This window comes from Heptranchias perlo, chromosome 35 (genome assembly GCF_035084215.1).
Source record: "Heptranchias perlo isolate sHepPer1 chromosome 35, sHepPer1.hap1, whole genome shotgun sequence".
Classification (NCBI taxonomy): domain Eukaryota; kingdom Metazoa; phylum Chordata; class Chondrichthyes; order Hexanchiformes; family Hexanchidae; genus Heptranchias; species Heptranchias perlo.
Genome location: NC_090359.1, coordinates 18,355,211 through 18,377,472, shown reverse-complemented (window position 1 = coordinate 18,377,472; position 22,262 = coordinate 18,355,211). Strand labels below are relative to the sequence as shown.

The 22,262-nt window shown below is 43.2% G+C and overlaps 1 protein-coding gene across 2 annotated transcripts in view; it reads left to right on the top strand.

The window, feature by feature from the left end:
* The first annotated feature begins 395 nt into the window (after positions 1–395).
* The window catches only part of LOC137302379 (misshapen-like kinase 1), a 202,284-nt gene continuing 180,417 nt past the window's right edge, over positions 396–22,262 (top strand). For both annotated transcript variants that reach the window (XM_067972004.1, XM_067972003.1), the window contains exon 1: positions 396–738. In XM_067972004.1, coding sequence (XP_067828105.1) covers positions 682–738 — 57 coding nt within the window. In that variant the 5' untranslated portion in view covers positions 396–681. The remainder of the gene's footprint in view (positions 739–22,262) is intronic.

The following is a 22,262-nucleotide window of genomic DNA, read 5'->3' as shown; positions in this document are numbered from 1 at the left end:
GAGGCATGAAGCGCATGCGCGCGCCGTCCGTCCGTCCGTCCTGAGGAGGCGGGGAGACGTAACGCGCGAGGCTTGGACAGGGAGCGCGCGCGCACACACGCGCACGCGCACGCACCTAAGAGCGGCAGTCAGGGAGGTGGACGACGCGAGAGGGGGCGCGCGCGCGCGCACACACACACACGCCTACGGGGCGGCGGGCAGCGACGGAACGCGCGTTGGGTGGGCGGACGCGCGCCCGCCTAAGAGCGGCAGTCAGTGAGGAGGCGACGTTAGGCGCGAGAGCTGGGTAGGGCGCGGGGGCGCGCGCGCGCGCTCTCGTCAGGGCGGAAGCGTTACTCTTGGTTACAGGGCGAGCTGCAGCCAGCGTTGGAGGAGGGCGGGCGAGAGGGGGCGGGGTGAAAACAAGGAGAAAAATCCATTCATGTCGGAAGACACCGGTAATGGAGGCGGAGGAGAGAACGGAGCGGCTGGCTCTTCTTCTTTCCCTCTCTCCCAACGAATAAATGAAGCGCTGCACCTCCCTCCGCGCCATTATTTGAGAAGAAATCCTTTTTTTTCTCTGCTAAACCAATAAAATTAGGTCCATTCCCCCCCCCCCACCCCCCGACTCCTTCCCTCTCTCTTTACCTGAGGTGAGGCTGAGATTTGTTCCTGTTGTTGTGTTGAGGGGAGGGAGAGAAGATGGCGAGTGAGCCTCCGGCCCGCAGCCTGGACGACATCGACCTCTCCGCTCTACGGGTAAGGAAATGCCGACCAACGTTTTAAATAAATAACCGGTTTCTCTTTTTAAAATTTTTTTTTAAAAATAACGTTTTCTGACGGAGTTTGTTCGCCGAGGAGCGCCATTCTTTGGGCCAGGTTTAATAATGGAGGGGAGGTGCGGCCTTCACAGTTTTTGCGGAATATTCTCCATTCAAATGAACTGTTTTCATTTTTATAATAGGAAAAAAAATGATTCGAACCCGACTAGTGTTTATTTGCAATTCAGCTTTTGTTTGGGGAATTTTATTTGAAGAAATGGTTTTGTGTGTTGGGAAGGCCTCTTTATAGATTTGTTTTCTTTTGGACCAACCTTACAGTGATTCCTACATATTTACCAATCGAACAATTATATAATGGTAAATGAGTTATAAAATATATAACACAATTACCTATGTATAATATCTATATATGGGCAAGCGTGCCACGGGGGCGCACGTGGGCAAGCGTGCCACGGGGGCGCGCGTGGGCAAGCGTGCCACGGGGGCGCGCGTGGGCAAGCGTGCCACGGGGGCGCGCGTGGGCAAGCGTGCCACGGGGGCGCGCGTGGGCAAGCGTGCCACGGGGGCGCGCGTGGGCAAGCGTGCCACGGGGGCGCGCGTGGGCAAGCGTGCCACGGGGGCGCGCGTGGGCAAGCGTGCCACGGGGGCGCGCGTGGGCAAGCGTGCCACGGGGGCGCGCGTGGGCAAGCGTGCCACGGGGGCGCGCGTGGGCAAGCGTGCCACGGGGGCGCGCGTGGGCAAGCGTGCCACAATACATATAGTATACACGTGAACAAACAGGTGAGTATATATGTGTATATATATGTAAATATTAAATATAACAAAATATAGGTAACTTGTGTATGTATAACTTACATATGTAACTTATACACATGTAACTGATTTGTAGCTCATGTATATAGGCAATGTATATACAAGCAACTCATGTTTCATATAGGTAACTTACATACAATATTCATATAGGTAACTTAGATATATATATGGCTCTCACTACATATATGTCTCTATCGAGAAAGACATATATAACAGCGAGATATATATAGATATATGTAGCGAGAGAGACATATATAGGCATATAGATGTAAATGTAGGCACAGAGGGAGACTAATCATATATAGAGACACATATCTATATGCATCTTTTATAGAGATGTAGAGACAGACGTATATATATCTCGCATATTATGAAACCCAGACACCTTTAAGCAGGGTGTATTACCTTTTAGGTTGATTTTAATTTAGTGCAAGGGTCTAAATCTATTTCAGAAATACATTTTATTATGTAAGTAAGTTGGATTGTAAGCTTGCACTGCATTTCCTGCTACAGTATGCTGGGCAGTTATGTTTCTGCTAATTTATGTTTCAGCAACTTTTTTTTAAAGAAAATTTATATCCACCTATCTAGACATAGATAATTGGTACAAAGAACCTGGTAGGCAATTTATGCTCAAGGAGTGAACTCTGTACGTTTAACTTTCCTCAGTACTATATTGGAGTTTGTAGGAAGGGCCACTGTTTTATGGTGACTTGAATAAGTCAAATTCCATTTTTATCATCTGGGATTCCAGGATTTTCATTGGTATTTTAGGAATCTATTTCCACAGTTGTGTTTGTAATTGGGGCTACTGGCTTACAGTGCCTGAATAAGTCAAAATTCTGTTTTCATTGCACGGATTTTCCCAGGATTTTTGGGATTGTATGCTGCAGTTTTATCTCTTGTTTCTTTGAAAATGGCAATATTAGTGGCCCTGGTGTTAGGTCTATCATAATAAGCGAGCACTTTTCCCACCAAACTGTTGATTACCCAACTTTCTTTCCTGGTCCCTGTGTTAGCTGATATTGTTAATGGTTCCCCCTCCATTTTAAATCTGCAATCATCAACCCCCTCCTCAAAGAACCCATCTGTCCTTGCAAACTATCACCCCATCTCTAACCTTCCTTTCCTCTCCAAAGTTCTCAAATGTATTGTCACCTCCCAAATTTGAGGCCATCTATCCTGCAACTCCATGTTTCAACCCCTCACATCAGGTTTCCACCCCTGCCACAGCACTGAAACGACCCTTGTCAAAGTCACAAATGACACCCTATGTGACTGTGACCATGGTGAACTATCCCTCCTCATTCTTCTTGATTGGTCTGCAATCTTCGACGCAGTTGACCACACCATCCTCCGTGGGTGGCACTGTGCTCGCCTGGTTCCATTCCAGTTGTAGCCAGAGAATTACCTGCAATGGCTTCTCTTCCTGCTCCCGCACTGTTACCACTGGAGTCCCCCAAGGATCTGTTCTCGGCCCCCCTCCTATTTCTCATCGACTTGCTGCCTCTCGGCGACATTATCTTAAAATACAATGTCAGATTCCACATGTACACTAACGACACCCAGTTCTGCCTCACCACCTCTCGACTGCCTCTAATTTTTCATGCTGCTTGTCTGGCATCCAGTTTTTGGATGAGGCAAAATTTCCTCCAATTAAATATTGGGAAGACAGAAGCCATTGCGGTCCCCTCCACAAACTCCGTTCCCTAGCCACCGACTCCATCCCTCTCCGTGGCCACTGTCTGAGGCTGAACCAGACTGTTCGCAACCATGGCGTCCTATTTGACCGTGAGTTGAGCTTCCGACCACATAACCTCTCCATCACCATGACTGTCTACATTCACCTCCGTAATATTGTCCATCTCTGCCCCTGCCTCAGCTCATCTGCTGCTGAAACTCTCATCCATGCCATTGTTAGCTCCAAACTTGACTATGCCAATGCTCTCCTGGCTGGCCTCCCGCCTTGCGCCCTCTGTAAACTTGAGCTCATTCAAACCTCTGCTGCCTGTATCCTAACTCGCACCCATCACCCCTGTGCTTGCTGACCTACATTAGCTCCTCGTCCGGCAATGCCTCAGTTTTAAAATTCTCATCCTTGTTTTCAAATCCCTCCGTGGCCTTGCCCCTCCCTACCTCTGTAACCTCCTCCAGCTCTGCAGCGCTTTGAGATCTCTGCGCTTCTCCAATTCTGGCCGACTTCCTTCAGCATACCATTTGTGACCGTGCCTTCATCTGCCTAGGCTCTGGAATCCCCTCCCTAAACCTCTCCACCTCTCTCTCCTCCTTTAAGTCGCTCCTTAAAGCCTACCTCTTTGACCAAGCTTTTGGCCACCTGTCCAAATATCTCCTTATGTGGCTTGGTATCAATTTTTGTCTGATAACGCATCTGTGAATTGCCTTGGGAAGTTTTTACTGCTTTAAAGGCACAATATAAATGCAAGTTGTTGTTTCAAATGCTTCAGGGAATACAGGAGAGATTCTTATGTAAAGCATAAATTGTATGATTTCAAAACACAAGTGTTTTTTCAGCTCCTAGTCCTCAAGTGTATTGTACGTGGCTAGATCCATTTGCATCTGTACAGAGGGGAATTATTTTGGTCTTAAGCACTGAAGTATTTCAAAAAAAAGCTGTGGTGCATTTTAATATACCAAGTGGAAACAAATAAAGATTATGTACTTCCTGGATGTGCATTATTGAAAGTGTTCAGTTATACTGACTGTGACAAATTCCTATGTTTATGAATATTCCCTGTACACATTTCAAGGCATTGTTTAATTTGATAAGGAATATATTTAAAGTTATTTATAATGCTACTCAATTACTTAACGTTACTCAGAATTTTGATGAACAATTTTTAAAGCTTACTTATGTGATTATACAGCAGGAAAGATGTGATTGCACTAGAAAGGGTACAGAGGAGATTTATGAAGATGTTGCCAGGGCTGGAGAATTTTAGCTATGAGAAAAGATTGGATAGGCTGGGGTTGTTTTTTTTTTGGAACAAAGGAGGCTGAGGGGAGATTTAATTGAGGTATATAAAATAATGACCGGACTAGATAGAGTAGGTAGGGAGGACCTATTTCCCTTAGCAGAGGGGTCAGTGACCAGGTGGAACAGATTTAAAGTAATTGGTAGAATAATTAGAGGGGAGCTGAGGAGAATTTTTTTTACCCAGAATGTGGTGGGGGTCTGGAACTCACTGCCTGAAAGGGTGTTAGAGGCAGAAACCCTCAACTCATTTAAAAAGTACTTGAATGTGCACTCGAAGTGCCGTAAATTACAGGGCTACGGACCAAGTGCTGGAAAGTGGGATTAAACTGGAAAGCTCTTTTTTTCGGCCGGCACTGACACGATGGGCCGAATGACCACCTCCTGTGCCGTAAGTTTTTTATGATAGGTGGAAGAAGTTTGTTGCATACAGAATAATAGATACGTGGGTTGAATGATATGCTCAAATGGTTGGCTTGTATATAGAATATGAATCTGTGAAAAAGAATTATGCGTCAGAACCTAATTGAGAATGTCTTAAACCAAGTGAAGCTTGAGTGACTTATGCATATAAAGGGATATGATCACTGCAAGTATGTTTTAGTCCTCTTGCAAGCATCTCTGATAAACTGACCATTCAGCCCAACAGGTCCATGCCGGTGTATATGCTCCTCACAAGCCTCCCCCCTCCCTACTTCATCTCACCCTATCAGTATATCCTCTATTCCTTTCTCCCTCATTTCCTTATCTAGCGTCCCCTTAAATGCATCTAGTCTAGTCGCCTCAATTACCCCTTATAGTAGCGAGTTCTACATTCTCACCACTCTCTGGGTAAAGAAGTTTCTCCTGAATTCCCTATTGGATTTATGAGTGACTATCTTATATTTATGGTCCCTAGTTCTGGTCTCCCCCGCAAATGGAAACATCTTCTCTACGTCTACCCTATCAAATCCTCTCATACTCTTAAAGACCTCTATCAGGTCATCCCTCAGTCTTTTTTCTAGAGAAAAGAGCCCTAACCTGTTCAATCAGTTAGGCATAACCTCTCAATTCTGGTATCATCGTAAATCTTTCTTGCACCTTCTCCAGTGCCTCTATATCCTTTTTATAATATCCTTTTTATCCCTCTGGAATTGAACCCCAGTGCTTGGTTTGCTTTTTTTTAATGGCCCTATTAACCTGCTTCACTACTTTTAGTGATTTGTGTACCTGTACCCCCAGGTCCCTCTGCTCCTCAACACCATTTAGACTTTTATTTTCCAAGGAGTATGTGGCCGCCTTATTCTTCCTACCAAAATGTACCATCCTGGACTTATCTATATTGAAATTCATTTGCCAGTTACATACCCATTCTGCAAGCCTATTAATGTCTTCCTGTATTTTGTCACAGCCCTCCTCGGTATTAGATATACCCTCCAATTTGGTGTTGTCCGCAAATTTTGAAATTGTACTTCCGATTCCCGAGTCCATATTGTTTATATAAATAGTGATCAACAGTGGTCCCAACATCGATCCTTGTGAAACTCCACTTCCCACTTTTTGCCAGTCTGAGTTACTACCTTTAACCCTATCTCTACCTCTAACCCTTACTTTCTGTTGTGTTTTGTAGCCAGCTTGCTGTCCATTCTGCTACTTGTCCCCAGACTCCCTGTGCTCTGACCTTAGTCATGAGTCTACTATGTGTTACCTTATCGAAGGCCTTTTGAAAATCCAAGTATATTGCATCCATTGCATTACCCTCATCTACCTTTTCTGTTACTTCAAAGAATTTAATAAGATTGGTCAAGCATGACCTTCCCTTTTGAAATCTGTGCTGACTGTTCTTTATTATATTTTCAGTTTCTAGATGTTTTTCTATTACATCTGATTAAGGATTCCATTATCTTTCCTACCACCGACATTAAGCTAATTGGTCTGTAATTCCCTGGACTTGTTCTATCTCCCTTTTTAAATATAGAAATCACATTAGCTTTCCGCCAATCCTCTGGCACTATTCCCTTTTCTAATAAATTTTTATATATATGTAATAGTGCCTCTGCTATCTCTTCCCTAACTTCTTTTAGTACGTGCAGATGTGATCCAACCGGACCAGGGGCTGTTGCCAGTTTAAAGGGAAATTATATGATCAGTATAATGATCATGGATGAATTGGATATATGTACGTTGTGCAACTGGGAGTTTATGCATAAGCTCATTCTCCAAAGGATGTGAGCAGCAATTTATCTTGTGTCTAACTGTTAATGTGTGATATATTTACATAAGTGTGACAGGATTCTGTGTGGCTATCTGGTATTGCTCAGCATCCCATAACTGCACAGGTGATGAGGCAGATGTGTGACATCAGTCAATCACGTATATGATAGTGCCAAATTATAGAGAATCTGTTTTCTGACCTGCTCGGTAGATTTTGTTTTCTTAATGAATTCCCATCAAGTTTATATTTTATGAAGCCATTGTACATTTTGATTGCATGGCGTTTGCGGGAGAAGTGTGTTGATGCATCCAGGTTTCTTGGTGTGACCACTCGTGCTGGGAGCAGCGCTGATCAAGAAGTCAAGTTCTGGTTTCCTAGGGATTGTGTCAAGGCCCTGCTTACTACTACTCATGTCAATTGGGGTAGTTGGTTGCCCTTCCTGATCAATGGAAGACAGTTTGTGCTTAGTGAGGCCTCCAGAATGATTCTTGAACTGGTGTTTTGCCTGCTTCTCAATGAGGGCCCATCTGGACATTCCATCAGTTAGCCAAGAACTTTCACACCTTACAGCAGGACCAATGTGATTACGTACGGATGAAGGACTACTTGCTGGACCTGCAGGTACTTTCCTTACACTCCTCAACAGTATCCTGCAGCCACATCTCCACCCTGTGCAACATGCGTACTTCCGTGACTAAAGACAGAACCGAAGCCCTTTGGGAAGCCTGCTAAAGAGACATTTGCTGCCAAGGGAGGACGACCTGCAGCAAAACACTCAATGACCAACTCGATCTTATTTCTCACTCACCCCACCGCTTACAAGCTCCACAAATTTCATCCCATCATACCTGACACCTGCTGGAGGTGCTCTGGCTGGAGGTGTACCCGTCTACGTACATCCTGGTCATGGCCCTCTTATTCAGCCATTCTGGAAAGTTGTCCCAAGACCAGTCCTACAATTCCAGAGGACTCTGCTCCGTACTTGCAGGACCGACTCATGAATGATGGGTTACTACAATGAGCAGGTTGGCACAGCTATCGCTCGTGCTGCATCCCTTCTGAGTGGGGGAATGTAGCACCCTGCGCAACAAATGTGGCTGAAGCTCATATCCCAATCTCAACGAGTGATGTTTGGCGTCCACCTGGAGCTGCAGAAATCAAACTGTTTAAAGAAGAAGGAAATTTGAGGAGTCTTTTTTTTGGTTCAAGCTAATTGCCCCCTTTTATAGAAGAAAATAATAGCCTTTAATTTTTTTAAATGTTTTTTTTTAATGAGTTTTTTCTTGCCAACTTGAAACTCTGCAGTGGTTGAAGACAGCAGCCCACCACATTAAATGGGCAACTAGGGGTGAGTACGTCCCAGGAACAGGATTAAAAAGAACAGTAGGGTATTCTTCCCTGCTCGGCTACTTCAGTGACTTGAGTTTACAGGGAGTGTTCCAAAGCAATTCCATTACAAGCTGTAGAATCACGTCTTTAAACCAGCTTGAGGGCATCTCTTCAGCTACTGACCCCAGGAAACCAAATTATGTGGTGGGAATGCAGATTTCCCAACCTATAATGGAATTTCTTGTTAGTCTGTGCTTTTTAAGAAAAAATAAAATCAGTTCGCTCAGGGTCTTTTAAAAGGAGTGGTGTGTTATCATAAGTTAGCAAGAGAGGCTCAAGTTTATTTTTGTTCAAGATGGAGGGAGGTATGATGGGAACATAGGAACAGGAGCAGGCCATTCAGCCCCTCGAGCCTGTTCCGCCATTCAGTTAGATCTTGGCTGATCTGTATCTTAACTCCATTTACCCACCTTGGTTCCATAACCCTTAATGCCCTTACCTAAGAAAAATTTATTACTCTCAGTTTTGAAATTTTCAATTGACCTAGCTTCAACAGCTTTTTGGGGAGAGAGCTCCAGATTTCCATTACCCTTTGTGTGAAGAAGTGCTTCCTGACATCACCCCTGAACCTCCCCACGTTGAACTCCATCTGCCATAGTTTTGCCCACTCACTTAATCTATCAGTGTTCCTTTGCAACTTTCTGCTCCCATCTACACTATTTACTGTGTCACCTAACTTAGTGACATCAGCAAACTTGGATATATGGCTCTCTTTTCCTTCATCTAATAGATATAGTAAAAAGCTGAGGCCCCAGTACAGATCCCTGGGAGACACCACTAGTCACATCCTCCCAATTGGAGTACATAACCATTATCCTTACACTCTGCCTCCTAACCAATTCCATTCTCCTGTCAAAAGGTTGCCTCCAATTCCATGTGGTTACACTTTTCCTAACAGTCCCTTATTGAATGCCTCTGGAAGTCCCTATAAATAACATCCAGACACACACTTATCAACCACGTTAGTGACTTCCTCAAAACATTCAACTAGGTTAGTTAGACATGACTTACTGTTTACAAATCCATGTAAGCAAGTTATTTAACATGGACAATGAGCTTACGACTAGAGGGCACAGGTACAAAATGCATATGTCCTGAGCAAGATTAGAAGCAAACTTTTTCCCTCCTTCACAGGATAGTAGATACGTGGTATACAGAAAATGTTGGAAAAACTCAGCAAGTGAGGCACTTATGGAGAGAACAGACAACTTAATGTGTCCATTATGGATCCTTCAGATTTCCAACATCTGCAGTATTTTGCTTTTGTTTTCCAGTTGGTTGGTTGGGTCTCGATTGACACCATAAAAAAGGAGCTTGATTGATATCTATTGAAAAGGGGGATTGAAGGTTATAGTGATATTAAAACTACCGCTTGATTTGTTTTTCCAGGGAAGGCAGGAGACAGAACTTGAATAGGGATCAACAGGTAGTTTACGTGTAGGTGGGGGAATCATATATTCTTACAGCACGGGAGTAGGCCACTTGTCCCATTGTGCTTGTGCCGGTTCTTTGTTAGAGCTATCCAATTAGTCCCACTCCCCTGCTCTTTCCCCATAGCCCTGCAAATTTTTTCCCTTCCAGTATTTATCCAATTCCCTTTTGAAAGTTACTATTGAATCTGCTTCTCCCACCCTTTCAGGCAGTGCATTCCTGATCATCACAACTTGCTGCGTAAATGTTTTTTTCCTCATGTCGCCTCTGTTTCTTTTGCCAATCAGTGTAAATCTGAATGCTCTGGTTACTGACCCTTCTGCCACTGGAAACAGTTTCTCCTTATTTACTCATGGAATGGTAGAAAAATTCTACAGTTTGAAGTTTGCCTACTAAGTGGCTGTGTAAACTACTGGTCATTTATTACTTCTGTGTGGATCTTGTAATCATTACATTCTGTAATTTAGTGAGCCTTATTCTTGAGCCCTGCCCTTCAGTATGGATCTTGTGCTGTATAATGCAAAAGTCAGGGACGTGTTGTAACATGATCTTTAGTAACGTTCAAGGAAACAAATGATTTAACTAGCCTTTAATTAATGAAGTCTGCAAAGCTCGACTTCTGATTCTACTCCCCGACCCCTCTCAAAGTGACTGTATTAGACCCAATCAAGTTAAATAACCTGGTAACCCTATAATACTGGAATCTGCAAAACATAAGTGCATAGTATTTTTTACATGCAATTTTTCAAATGTATTGTAAATCGTATGACAGGAAAAGCGGTAGTATTATTAAAGGTCTTTCCTAAAGCAAGATGCAGATGCACATTATGGTTGAGCATTTAACTGGGGAGGGAGAGATCCTCTCGCAATATTAGAAGAGGAGCAGGAGAGCTTTCCTGGCCAATATTCGTACTTGAACCAATATCACTGAAACAGATTAAACTGGTTATTTATCTCATTGCGTGGGATCTTGCTGTTTGCAAGTTGGCTGCCACATTTGCCTACAAAACAATAAGGAATTCATTGGTTGCAAAGTGCTTTGGGATGCCCTGAGGATGTGAAATATGTTATTTAAATGCAAGTATTTTTATGTTTTACTTGAATATTTTGAATTTGCACCACTTTTTACATATGGTATTTATTTTATCAAGCTGAGGGTAGGAATGGAACATTTACTGCTTTTAGCTACCAGCAGCAAAAAAAAAACAGTTGCCCACATTGCACTTCAAAGTAATTAGCTATATGGTGCGGTGCTTTTGGACATCGAGAGTCATGGTAAAGTAAGGTGCTATATTAATGCAAGTTCTTTGTTTTTTCACTGCCATCATCAAGCTTAGAGGCTGGGTATAGCATTCATTAGATGTAAAGCCTATTCTACTATGCTCCAACAATATGTTTTAACCCAACCTCAGAAGGGCACCCCTGCAATATTTTCATTTCCCATACATGCTATCCTTGTGAACTCTGGGGAAAAATACACTGCCTCTTCAATGTTCAATTGTGAGCAGCTTTGTCCTGTGGGCCCACATCTATTTGGAAGTAGGTTCAGCATAATAACAAGGAAAGGCCATTTCCCCTATCAGAACTCATTACTATAGTGCACTAACATGCTGGGCAAAGCATTCAGGTTCATTTCTGAGCGTCGCTAATGTTTTTGTCTCCATTAGCCACGTGGCAGATTGTTTAAAACATTTCGCTTGAGTGAAGAATTTCTTCCTTGTGCCTCTTTTAAAACTATTTTTGTTAATTTAGTTGATGCCTGTCCCCCGCTCTACACTTGCTAACTTGGAGTTATGTTAATTCTGACAAGCCCTCATCCAGAGGTGAAAGGACACTGAGACCCCAGCCCCCATACTCAAGTTTTAACACTCTTTAAAATGTCCAATGTTAGGGATTACCCATGCCTGATTCCACTCCTCCTTCTCTCAACAGAGCCAGCAATTGTTTCTCCTCCTGTCCTACACACTTATCTCCAAAGTTCTATCCTTCCATCATTGACACTTCTTTCATGGTTACATGTTGCTCCTCAGGCACTGCCTGCAGGCACGATACCCATCTCTACTTCTCCATCACTATCCTTGATTCCACTACTACCTCATGTTCTCAGACAGCTTATCTGGTATCAAGTCATGGATGCGACAGACCATTCTTCAATTGCACTTTAGGAAATCCAGAGCCATCTTATTTGGCTCCTGCCACAAACTCTGTATCCTCACCCCTGACCCCATCATCTTCTCTGGCTGCTCACTCTAGTTGAACCAGAGGTCAACAACCTAATCGACTTTGAGCTAAACCTCAAACCCATACCCTATCCACCCCTGCAACATTGCCTGACTCTGACCAGATCTCAAGCCCACTGCCACTGAATCCCTTATTCATGCTTTTGCTATCTCGGCTCAACTTCTCCAAAGCCTCCTCTGTCAGCTTCCTGAGCTCCACTCTTTACAGAATCCAACTCGTCTGAAGCTCCGCTGTTGACAACCTGACCCACTTGCGCATCCTCCCTGTCCTCCGAGATCCTGTGGGTCCTTTTCTCCCAATGCACCAAGTTCAAAAACATTGTCCTAGTGTACAACTCATCCAGGATCTTGCCCCACCCTGCCTCCAAAATCTCCTCCAGCACTCATCCTATGGTCCACCGATTGGCCTCCTGTGCATGCCCTTTGCCAGCATTCTTCACTTTGTAGGAGTTCTGTCAGCCACCTAGATCCTACCCTGGAACTTCCTCTTGCCTTGCTGCTTCCCTCCATGCCTTTAAAAATATATCTTTTCTACCGTGCATTTGGTGAACTCCTAATTTTTCTGTTAAAAGTGCTATATAAATTTAATGAAATCATTCCTTGTGCTCTGTGCATTTTGGAAGGTGGAGGTAAATTGGTTTTTGTAAATTGTATCTGATTTGTTTATTCAGATTGGTAGGTAGTCCTTCCTATCCATGTGTCCTTTAACTGCACTTATGGTAGGCAGCACAGAGGAGCATTCTGTAAAAAGTTCACATAAGATGTGTCTATTTTTGGAACTAGTTCCTATTTTGTGAACTATAGCCAAGAACTTGTGAATGTGTATTTGCCTATACAGTGTTACATAGCTGAGACTACTTCCTTTCAGCAGAATATAATAAAGGATTACCTCTGTTTTTAAAGCTGGGGTACATAGAAACTTTTGCACCCTTTATATTCAGTAATTTGTCATAGCAGTTTTTTATCTTGTTAGTTATGGGTAATTATTATTAATTCTCTTTCTTTTAATCTGAACAAAAAGATTTCCCCATGTGTATAGTGTCTTCATGTGACTGGATCTGCCTATACATAGCATAAGTTGAGTCCTTAGGACCTTGAAAGCTTTTCTCTTTTCCCCTTTAGTATGACTAATGTCAAATGGCTCTGCTATAGCTGTAAACATTTCCATTTGTTTTTCTTATTTATTTCAATTGGCTTTTGCTATGCTGGGGTCTCATTTAAAATATTGTCCTTTTTTGGCCAGTCTAGCCTGGTGGAGGTTGGGGGGTTCTTAATACTGTTTTTTCAGCCTGTAAGTTGTATAAGAATGGCAGCAGTTTTTTTTCCTCCAATTTTCTCCCCTCAAAGAATTACCCCATTATGTGTGAGAGTTTAAAATGAGGCACGGATCATCTGACTGCTGGGAGCATCAAAGCTGAGCTCGGATCCATTCTTAACCATTGTCCACCATCACTTTCCAGCAGGGGTCACTGGATAATGACCAGGAGCAGGAATCCTGACATTTTTCCCCTCTCTCTGCTCCCTAATTACTGGAGGCTGAGGCCAGCCAGTTGGAGAGCCCTTGCCTCCGTAATGGCTGAATCAGTAAAATTGGCACCAACTGGAGATTGAAAGTGGGTACTACTGTGCTTGCTGACCTACATTGGCTCCCAGTCCACCATTGCCTCAGATTTAAAATTCTCACCCTTGTGTTCAAATCCCTCCATGGCTCCTCCGCTCCCTATCTCTGTAACCACCTCCAGCCGTACAATCCTCCAAGAACTCTGCGTTCCTCCAACTTTCGATTTTGTGTATCTCTGATTTCCTTCACCCCATCATTGGTGGCCGTGCCTTTGGCTGTCTAAGCCCCAAGCTCTGAAATTCCGTCCCTATATCTCTCCACCTCTCCTTTCCTACATTACAACAGTGTCTACACTTCAAAAATACTTCATTGGCTGTAAAGCGCTTTGGGATGTCCTCAGGTCATGAAAGGCGCTATATAAATGTAAGTCTTTCTTTGCTTTAAGAAGATGTCCCATAAATCCTACCTTTTTGACCAAAATTTCAGTCACCTGTCTAATGGCTCCTTCTTTGGCTCTGTCACATTTTGTCTGATTTGCTCCTTGAAGCGTTTTACTACGTTAAAGGCGCTATATAAATGCAAGTTGATGTTGCTGTTACTTTCCTGACCAATGTGGCTCAACTACTCAGTGGATAAATTTGTTGAGCCACAGAATATGTTGAAATTCATGCTTGCCTGTTACTAGAAGTTGCATTTCCTAAACAATTTTTTTCCTAAAATCTCCAAGGAGCCCTATGCAAACTATTCACCACCTCCTTGTGAGGTAACTAGTGGGGTGCCGCAAGGATCAGTGCTTGGGCCTCAACTATTTACAATCTATTAATGACTTAGATGAAGGGACCGAGTGTAATGTACCCAAGTTTGCTGACTATACAAAGCTAGGTGGGAAAGTAAGCTGTGAGGAGGACACAAAGAGCCTGCAAAAGGATATAGACAGGTTAAGTGAGTGGGCAAGAAGGTGGCAGGTGGAGTATAATGTGAGGTTATTCACTTCGGTAGGAAGAATAGAAAAACAGAATATTATTTAAACGGTGAGAAACTATTAAATGGTGTTCAGAGAGATTTGGGTGTCCTCGTACAAGAAACACAAAAAGTTAGCATGCAGGTACAGCAACAATTAGTAAGGCAAATGGCATGTTGGCCTTTATTGCAAGGGGGTTGGAGTGTAAGAGTGAGGATGTCTTGCTACAGTTATACAGGGCATTGGTGAGACCTCACATGGAGTACTGCATACAGTTTTGGTCTCCTTATCGAAGGAAGGATATACTTGCCTTGGAGGCAGTGCAACGAAGGTTCACTAGATTAATTCCTGGGATGGGAGTGTTGTCCTATGAAGAGAGGTTGAGTGGAATGGGCCGAGAATGAGAGGTGATCTCATTGAAACGTAAGATTATGAGGGGGCTTGACAGGGTAAATGCTGAGAGATTGGTTCCCCTGACTAGAGAGTCTAGAAGTAGGGGGCATAATCGCAGGATACGGGGTCGGCCATTCAAGACTGAGATGAGGAATTTTTTCACGCCGAGGGTTGTGAACCTTTGGAATTCTCTAACTCAGAGGGCTGTGGATGCTAATTCATTGAATATTTCAAGGCTGAGATGGCTAGATTTTTGGACTCTAGGGGAATCAAGGGATATGGGGATCAGACGGGAAAGAGGACTTGAGGTTGAAGGTCTGCCATGATCTGATTGAATGGCGGAGCAGGCTCGAGGGGCTGTGTGGCCTACTTCTGCTCATATTTCTTATGTTCTTATGTTCCCCTGCAAGCAGCAATTTCTGTTTTGAAGTTTTATTTTGTGTTGTGAACACTTGCTACCTGCTCATTGATTCTGCAAAACTGGGTTTTGGTTTTTGATGGCGATACATTGTGACAACTTGCTGTTCCCTTGAGTGTGTGTTCCAAGCACAAATGACTACCCCATCGTTTAGAATTTATTAAAACCTAGGCAGCGTGTAAAAAAAAATCTGTGGAACTCTACAAAATCCTGAACCGTATTTCATTATGAGCTAGTGAACATTCTGTGACATTGCTCACAGTAAGTCAGAGGGACTCTGATTTTTTTTATATATGTATCTCTGCAATGTGTGTTTTTGCATTGTTCATGTAATTTCTCTGATCTAGCTCTCTGTCTCCCTCTGATTTTGTATTTTTTTGATTTTGTCTCTTTCAGCCCCCGGCATGTGTCTCTTTCTCTGTACCTAATATTTTGTAGCTGTGGCGGCTTGTCCCTTTCTCGTGCGCTCTGCCTTGTGTAACTCTGTGCTGTGTCGTTCCTGCCTCAATTTCCACTCTTTCTTTGGGGGGGGATATAAGTGAGCAAGCAACACGTGGTAATACAGACAAGACTAGAAATTTTCTAGGAAAGGTCATCGACCTTTGATTGAGGCTAGGTCAGTTGACAATTTAAAAACTGAGATTGATCAGTTTTTGTTAGGCAAGGGTATTAAGGGTTACAGAACCAAGGCAGGTAGATGGAGGTAAGGTACGGATCAACCGTGATCTAATTTAAAGGCGGAACAAGCTTGAGGTGCTGAATGGCCTCCTCCTGTTCCTATGACCTGAAACATTAGCTCTGTTTCTGTCTCCGCAGAAGCTGCCTGACCTGAATATTTTCCAGTATTTTCTGTTTTTATTTCAGATTTCCAGCATCCGCAGTATTTTGCTTTTGTTAAGACTAGAAATGATTGGATATAAAATATTTTTCTACCTTTACATTTGGTTGCCAATTGTTTTGGATTGCTGGCTAATCACAATTGATAAGAAAAATGTTTTCCGCATCCCACCTTTTTCTCTCCCTTGCAATAAAATGTACCAGCTCTTATCTGTAATCGCCCTCCCTCCCTTTGCAGTAGGAGGATGACTTTTTTGCACTAAATTTATTGTCTGTTTACTTGGTTTCATTCACCCTTATTGGTTAGCCCTGCTTTGCGGTGGGAAAAGACTGGATTTCTAGTAGAATGCATGTGTCCAATCTGTTTAGCAAATAGTATCTTGGGAATGCCGGCTTGTTTTATTGTGCAGGCCTCAGAAATGTTGACAGCTGAGATTTGGACAGGATTATAGATAAACCTGTGGGATTTAGACACGAGTCACTTGTGAAAGTGTAGCATGAATTAAGGGTGGTATAAATAGCAACTTTTACCGAATGTTATGTGGCTTACATCTGGTTAACTTGGCGTTGATTTTGCTTGTTTGGGGGGGAATAAAGTTCTGATTGCACCTCTGTGCAAACCAGTACTGTTTAGTTGATTGCGGGGGGGTGTGCCACCCCACAAAGCCAGGAATGATGTCAAGGACTTGTCGTGTGCCTAGCAGACACAAAGCCACATCTACCACTCGCGGCAGTGTGTTTATGGGAGATCATCTGCTGTGATAACCATATCGCTCTCCTTCAGAGCTTACTTTTAAGCAAGTTCAGTTCCATTACTCAGTTAGTAACTTGTTTCATTTATTTTGTGTTCTGTGAGATTTTAAAGAACCGTCTTACAACTCCATTTCCCCCACCCCCCAGAAAATCAGGCCAATTCAAGATCAGTAGTTATAGATGTGAGCCCATTTCCTGTCACTCTCACATGTCCACTCTTTCTAATGTACGTAAAAGATAATCATGCGTCTCGGCATTGCGGGGATTGGTTTTGTAACCATGGAAACCTATTACCTTGTGCCTTGTAGATGGTGGAAAGGCTTTGGGGAGTCACATTTTTCAAAATGTGTGAAGCATATTGTATGGTGTTTACTGATATTTTCTACTTTCCCCTTTAGAACAACTGACCTTTCTATTTTCTAAATGTAAGGTTATATTAATAGCTTTGATTTCATATCGACTTTGTTGAGAAATGCCTAAGATGAGAAGAGCAATGCAAACTAATTAACAAGATATCTGTTCTAAACTAAATATAGATTTGTGTCAGGGAAACCATGCACAGATGGAGACTGTGTGTACTGGAAGCAGAATCATTCTTCAATATGGCTATATATGGGAGATTGACACTGCAAGTGTTGACCTTACTGTATAATAGAACTGTTTTAGTTTAAGCTAATGAATTTTTGACCATATAGGGTGCTAAAGGACAGGCAGTGCTTTACATTGTAGTATGTCTTAATCTGTAAAAAGTTCTTTTAATGAATTCAGGACTAGGGTTCCTTTCAGTGATGTACTTTCAGATCAGGGGTGTTAATCGTTGCCCATCCCGCTCCAATTTATTTTTACTTAAATCACACTGTAGCAATGAAATAATATATCAACCTCCTCCTGTGCCAAAAAAGCACTTTAAATGTGTTCAAGTGGTTTTTTCAGTTGCAGCAGCTAAAGTTCCTCCTATATGCTTTCAACTCAGAGTTCTGTTGTAATGATAGATATTTCCTCTATCAAATGTGAAATACATAGTTGGTTTAAGTACTGCACATGTTTAGTACTTTTCTGTAAATGGATTATGCAGTTATAGTGCAAGAGTGTCCAGTGGCTGGAGTCATACCTAGCACAAAGGAAGACGGTAGTGGTTGTTGGAGGCCAATCATCTCAGCCCCAGGACATTGCTGCAGGAGTTCCTCAGGGCATTGTCCTAGGCCCAACCATCTTCAGCTGCTTCATCAATGACCTTCACTCCATCATAAGGTCAGAAATGGGGATGTTCGCTGATGATTGCACAGTGTTCAGTTCAATTCACAACCCCTCAAATAATGAAGCATTCCGAGCCCTCATGCAGCAAGGCCTGGACAACATCCAGGCTTGGGCTCATAAGTGGCAAGTAACATTCGCGCCAGACAAGTGCCAGGCAATGACCATCTCCAACAAGAGAGAGTCTAACCACCTCCCCTTGACATTCAACAGCATTACCATCGCCGAATCCCCCACCATCAACATCCTGGGGGTCAACATTGACCAGAAACATAACTGGACCAGCCACATAAATACTGTGGCTACGAGAGCAGGTCAGAGGCTGGGTATTCTGCGGCGAGTGACTCACCTCCTGACTCCCCAAAGCCTTTCCACCATCTACAAGGCACAAGTCAGGAGTGTGATGGAATGCTCTCCACTTGCTTGGATGAGTGCAGCTCCAACAACACTCAAGAAGCACGACACCATCCAAGATAAAGCAGCCCGCTTGATTGGCACCCCATCCACCACCCTAAACATTCACTCTCTTCACCACCTGTGCACAGTGGCTACAGTGTGTACCATCCACAGGATGCACTGCAGCAACTTGCCAAGGCTTCTTCGACAGCACCTCCCAAACCCACGACCTCTACCACCTAGAAGGACAAGGGCAGCAGGCACATGGAAACAACACCACCTGCACATTCCCCTCCAAGTCACACACCATCCCGACTTGGAAATATATCGCCGTTCCTTCATCGTCGCTGGGTCAAAATCCTGGAACTCCCTTCCTAACAGCACTGTGGGAGAACCTTCACCACACGGACTGCAGCGGTTCAAGAAGGCGGCTCACCACCACCTTCTCGAGGGCAATTAGGGATGGGCAATAAATGCTGGCCTCACCAGCGACGCCCACATCCCATGAACGAATAATAAAGAAAAACTACAGTCCATGGGTCACGTACGGTAACCTGGCCCATAAAGTCCAGGTAACTCTGTTCTATTTCCAACAGCACCATTTCATAGGAACATAGGAACAGGAGTAGGCCATTCAGCCCCTCGTGCCTGCTCCGCCATTTGATAAGATCATGACTGATCTGTGATCGAACTCCATATCCCTGCCTTTGGCCCATATCCCTTAATACCTTTGGTTGCCAAAAAGCTATCTATCTCAGATTTAAATTTAGCAATTGAGCTAGTATCAATTGCCATTTGCGCAAGAGAGTTCCAAACTTCTACAACCTTTTGTGTGTAGAAATGTTTTCTAATCTCGCTCCTGAAAGGTCTGGCTCTAATTTTTAGACTGTGCCCCCTACTCCTAAAATCCCCAACCAGTGGAAATAGATTCTCTCTATCCACCCTATCTGTTCTCCTTAATATCTTATAAACTTCGATCAGATCACCCCTTAACCTTCGAAACTCCAGAGAATACACCCCCAATTTGTGTAATCTCTCCTCGTAACTTAACCCTTGAAGTCCGGGTATCATTCTAGTAAACCTATGCTGCACTCCCTCCAAAGCCAATATGTCCTTCCGAAGGTGCGGTGCCCAGAACTGCTCTCATTCTCTTGTTCAAATCCCCCCATGGCCTCACCCTCCCTACCTCTGTAACCTCCTCCAGCCCTTCAACCCTCCAAGAACTCTGCGTTCCTCCAACTCTGGCCTCTTGTCCATCCCCCACTTCCTTCATCCCAAGCTCTAATTTCCTCCCTGAACTCTTCCTCCTCTCCTCCTTTAAGACCCTCCTTTACAAACTGCCTCTCTGCCCAAGCTTTGTCATTCATCCTATTGTACCCGTCCCCCTCCTTTGGCTCGGTATCAATTTTTATCCGATTACGTTCCTGTGGAATGCCTTGGGATGTTTTACTACATTAAAGGTGCTTCAGAGGAACAAGTTGTTGTTTATGTTTCTGACATGCTGGTTTGTCCAGTCTGAATTTCATGACACTGGAGGTTTGCAAAGTGTAATCAGTGCTATTGTCTCATTGGTGCATGAATCCTAAATTGGAATGTCAAGATCTATTAGTATCAGCAGCTTCAAATATAGGCAGGTTGATGGGAGCATTCACTTAAATTTCACATGTGGCCCACATGGCGCATACGAACATACCAACTATGACGGACTGGAAAAGACCCTCTGGTCCATCCAGCCTGTCCCACATAATTGTGTATCTCAATGTATACACCCCCCATTCCACCCAAAACCATGTGATCTCCTGGGAGAGGCGAAAAACCAGATAACAACTCAGGCCAGTTTGGGGGGAGAAAAATCTGGGAAATTCTTCTCTGACCCCTTTGGCGATCAAAACTAATCCAAGAGATCACTCTGGCCCTGATAATTCTTGATTATGTACTTAAGATGCCCATGAAGACAAAAGCTTGGACACTCCAGCTGCAGTATATTCATATTGACTGTTCAACCTGTGTTGAGGTTGAATAATTTTTTTTTAAGCTGCATGATCTAGTATATGTAAAAATATTATCCAGGCTGGTTGCTCTTGGATCTGTGTAGGGCAGCTGATTACTTTATAAAGTTTGCATGTGGCCCACATGGTTCTGTGGTATGTACCGAAGAGGCCCATGAAGACACAAGATTGAACACTCCTGCTGTAGTATATTCATAGTGACTGTTCAATCTGTATAGAGGTTGAATAAGCTGCATGATCTAGTAGATGCAGAACTATTATCCTGGCTGGTTTCTCCTGGATCTGTGTCGGGCTGCTGATTATTGCTAATTTTTTGTGTACTAAAGCAATACACATATATCTTGCACATAGGTTCTAGATAAATGAATGCTTTAATCTGTAAAATGGTTGGCAGCCTTTAGTTTGGATGACGAAATGAGTGATCTATGACAACCAGTACTGCTAAAATCAGTTAAAATCACAATTACAGTTTGCTGTGTGACATCCGATGTTGTGATAATTACGAGGCAGGGTTCTTCCAATGGACCACTGAGTGTTTCTTCCAGCTAACCACTTTATAAGTGAGAGTAAGGAGATAGGTAAGATTCTTGACCAGTCTTCGTCGACCTGGGATAAACATGGCATGAATGTTCCTTGAATGTGTGATGTTACTTGTTCTAGAAGCAAATGAAATGTCATCAGAAATGCAACACACAAGAAATTGGGCTGCGGTCAGTACTACAGTGCTATCTCCATTACAGTTTTCAGAGTTTTAGTTTATGTTTATACCTTTTTTAGCTTCATGTTTTATGAGGTTTCACCTGAGAGTTGCCATATACTTCCCAAGAGGCAGACTAATTCATCTTGTATTCTCACACATCTTCTCTCTCACACATCTTCTCTCTCACACATCTTCTCTCTCACACATCTTCTCTCTCACACATCTTCTCTCTCACACATCTTCTCTCTCACACATCTTCTCTCTCACACATCTTCTCTCTCACACATCTTCTCTCTCACACATCTTCTCTCTCACACATCTTCTCTCTCACACATCTTCTCTCTCACACATCTTCTCTCTCACACATCTTCTCTCTCACACATCTTCTCTCTCACACATCTTCTCTCTCACACATCTTCTCTCTCACACATCTTCTCTCTCACACATTTTCTCTCTCACACATCTTCTCTCTCACACATCTTCTCTCTCACACATCTTCTCTCTCACACATCTTCTCTCTCACACATCTTCTCTCTCACACATCTTCTCTCTCACACATCTTCTCTCTCACACATCTTCTCTCTCACACATCTTCTCTCTCACACATTCTTCTCTCACACATTTTCTCTCTCACACATTTTCTCTCTCACACATTTTCTCTCTCACACATTTTCTCTCTCACACATTTTCTCTCTCACACATTTTCTCTCTCACACATTTTCTCTCTCACACATTTTCTCTCTCACACATTTTCTCTCTCACACATTTTCTCTCTCACACATTTTCTCTCTCACACATTTTCTCTCTCACACATTTTCTCTCTCACACATTTTCTCTCTCACACATTTTCTCTCTCACACATTTTCTCTCTCACACATTTTCTCTCTCACACATTTTCTCTCTCACACATTTTCTCTCTCACACATTTTCTCTCTCACACATTTTCTCTCTCACACATTTTCTCTCTCACACATTTTCTCTCTCACACATTTTCTCTCTCACACATTTCTCTCTCACACATTTCTCTCCACACATTTTCTCTCTCACACATTTTCTCTCTCACACATTTTCTCTCTCACACATTTTCTCTCTCACACATTTTCTCTCTCACACATTTTCTCTCTCACACGATGTTCTCTCTCAACATTTTCTCTCTCACA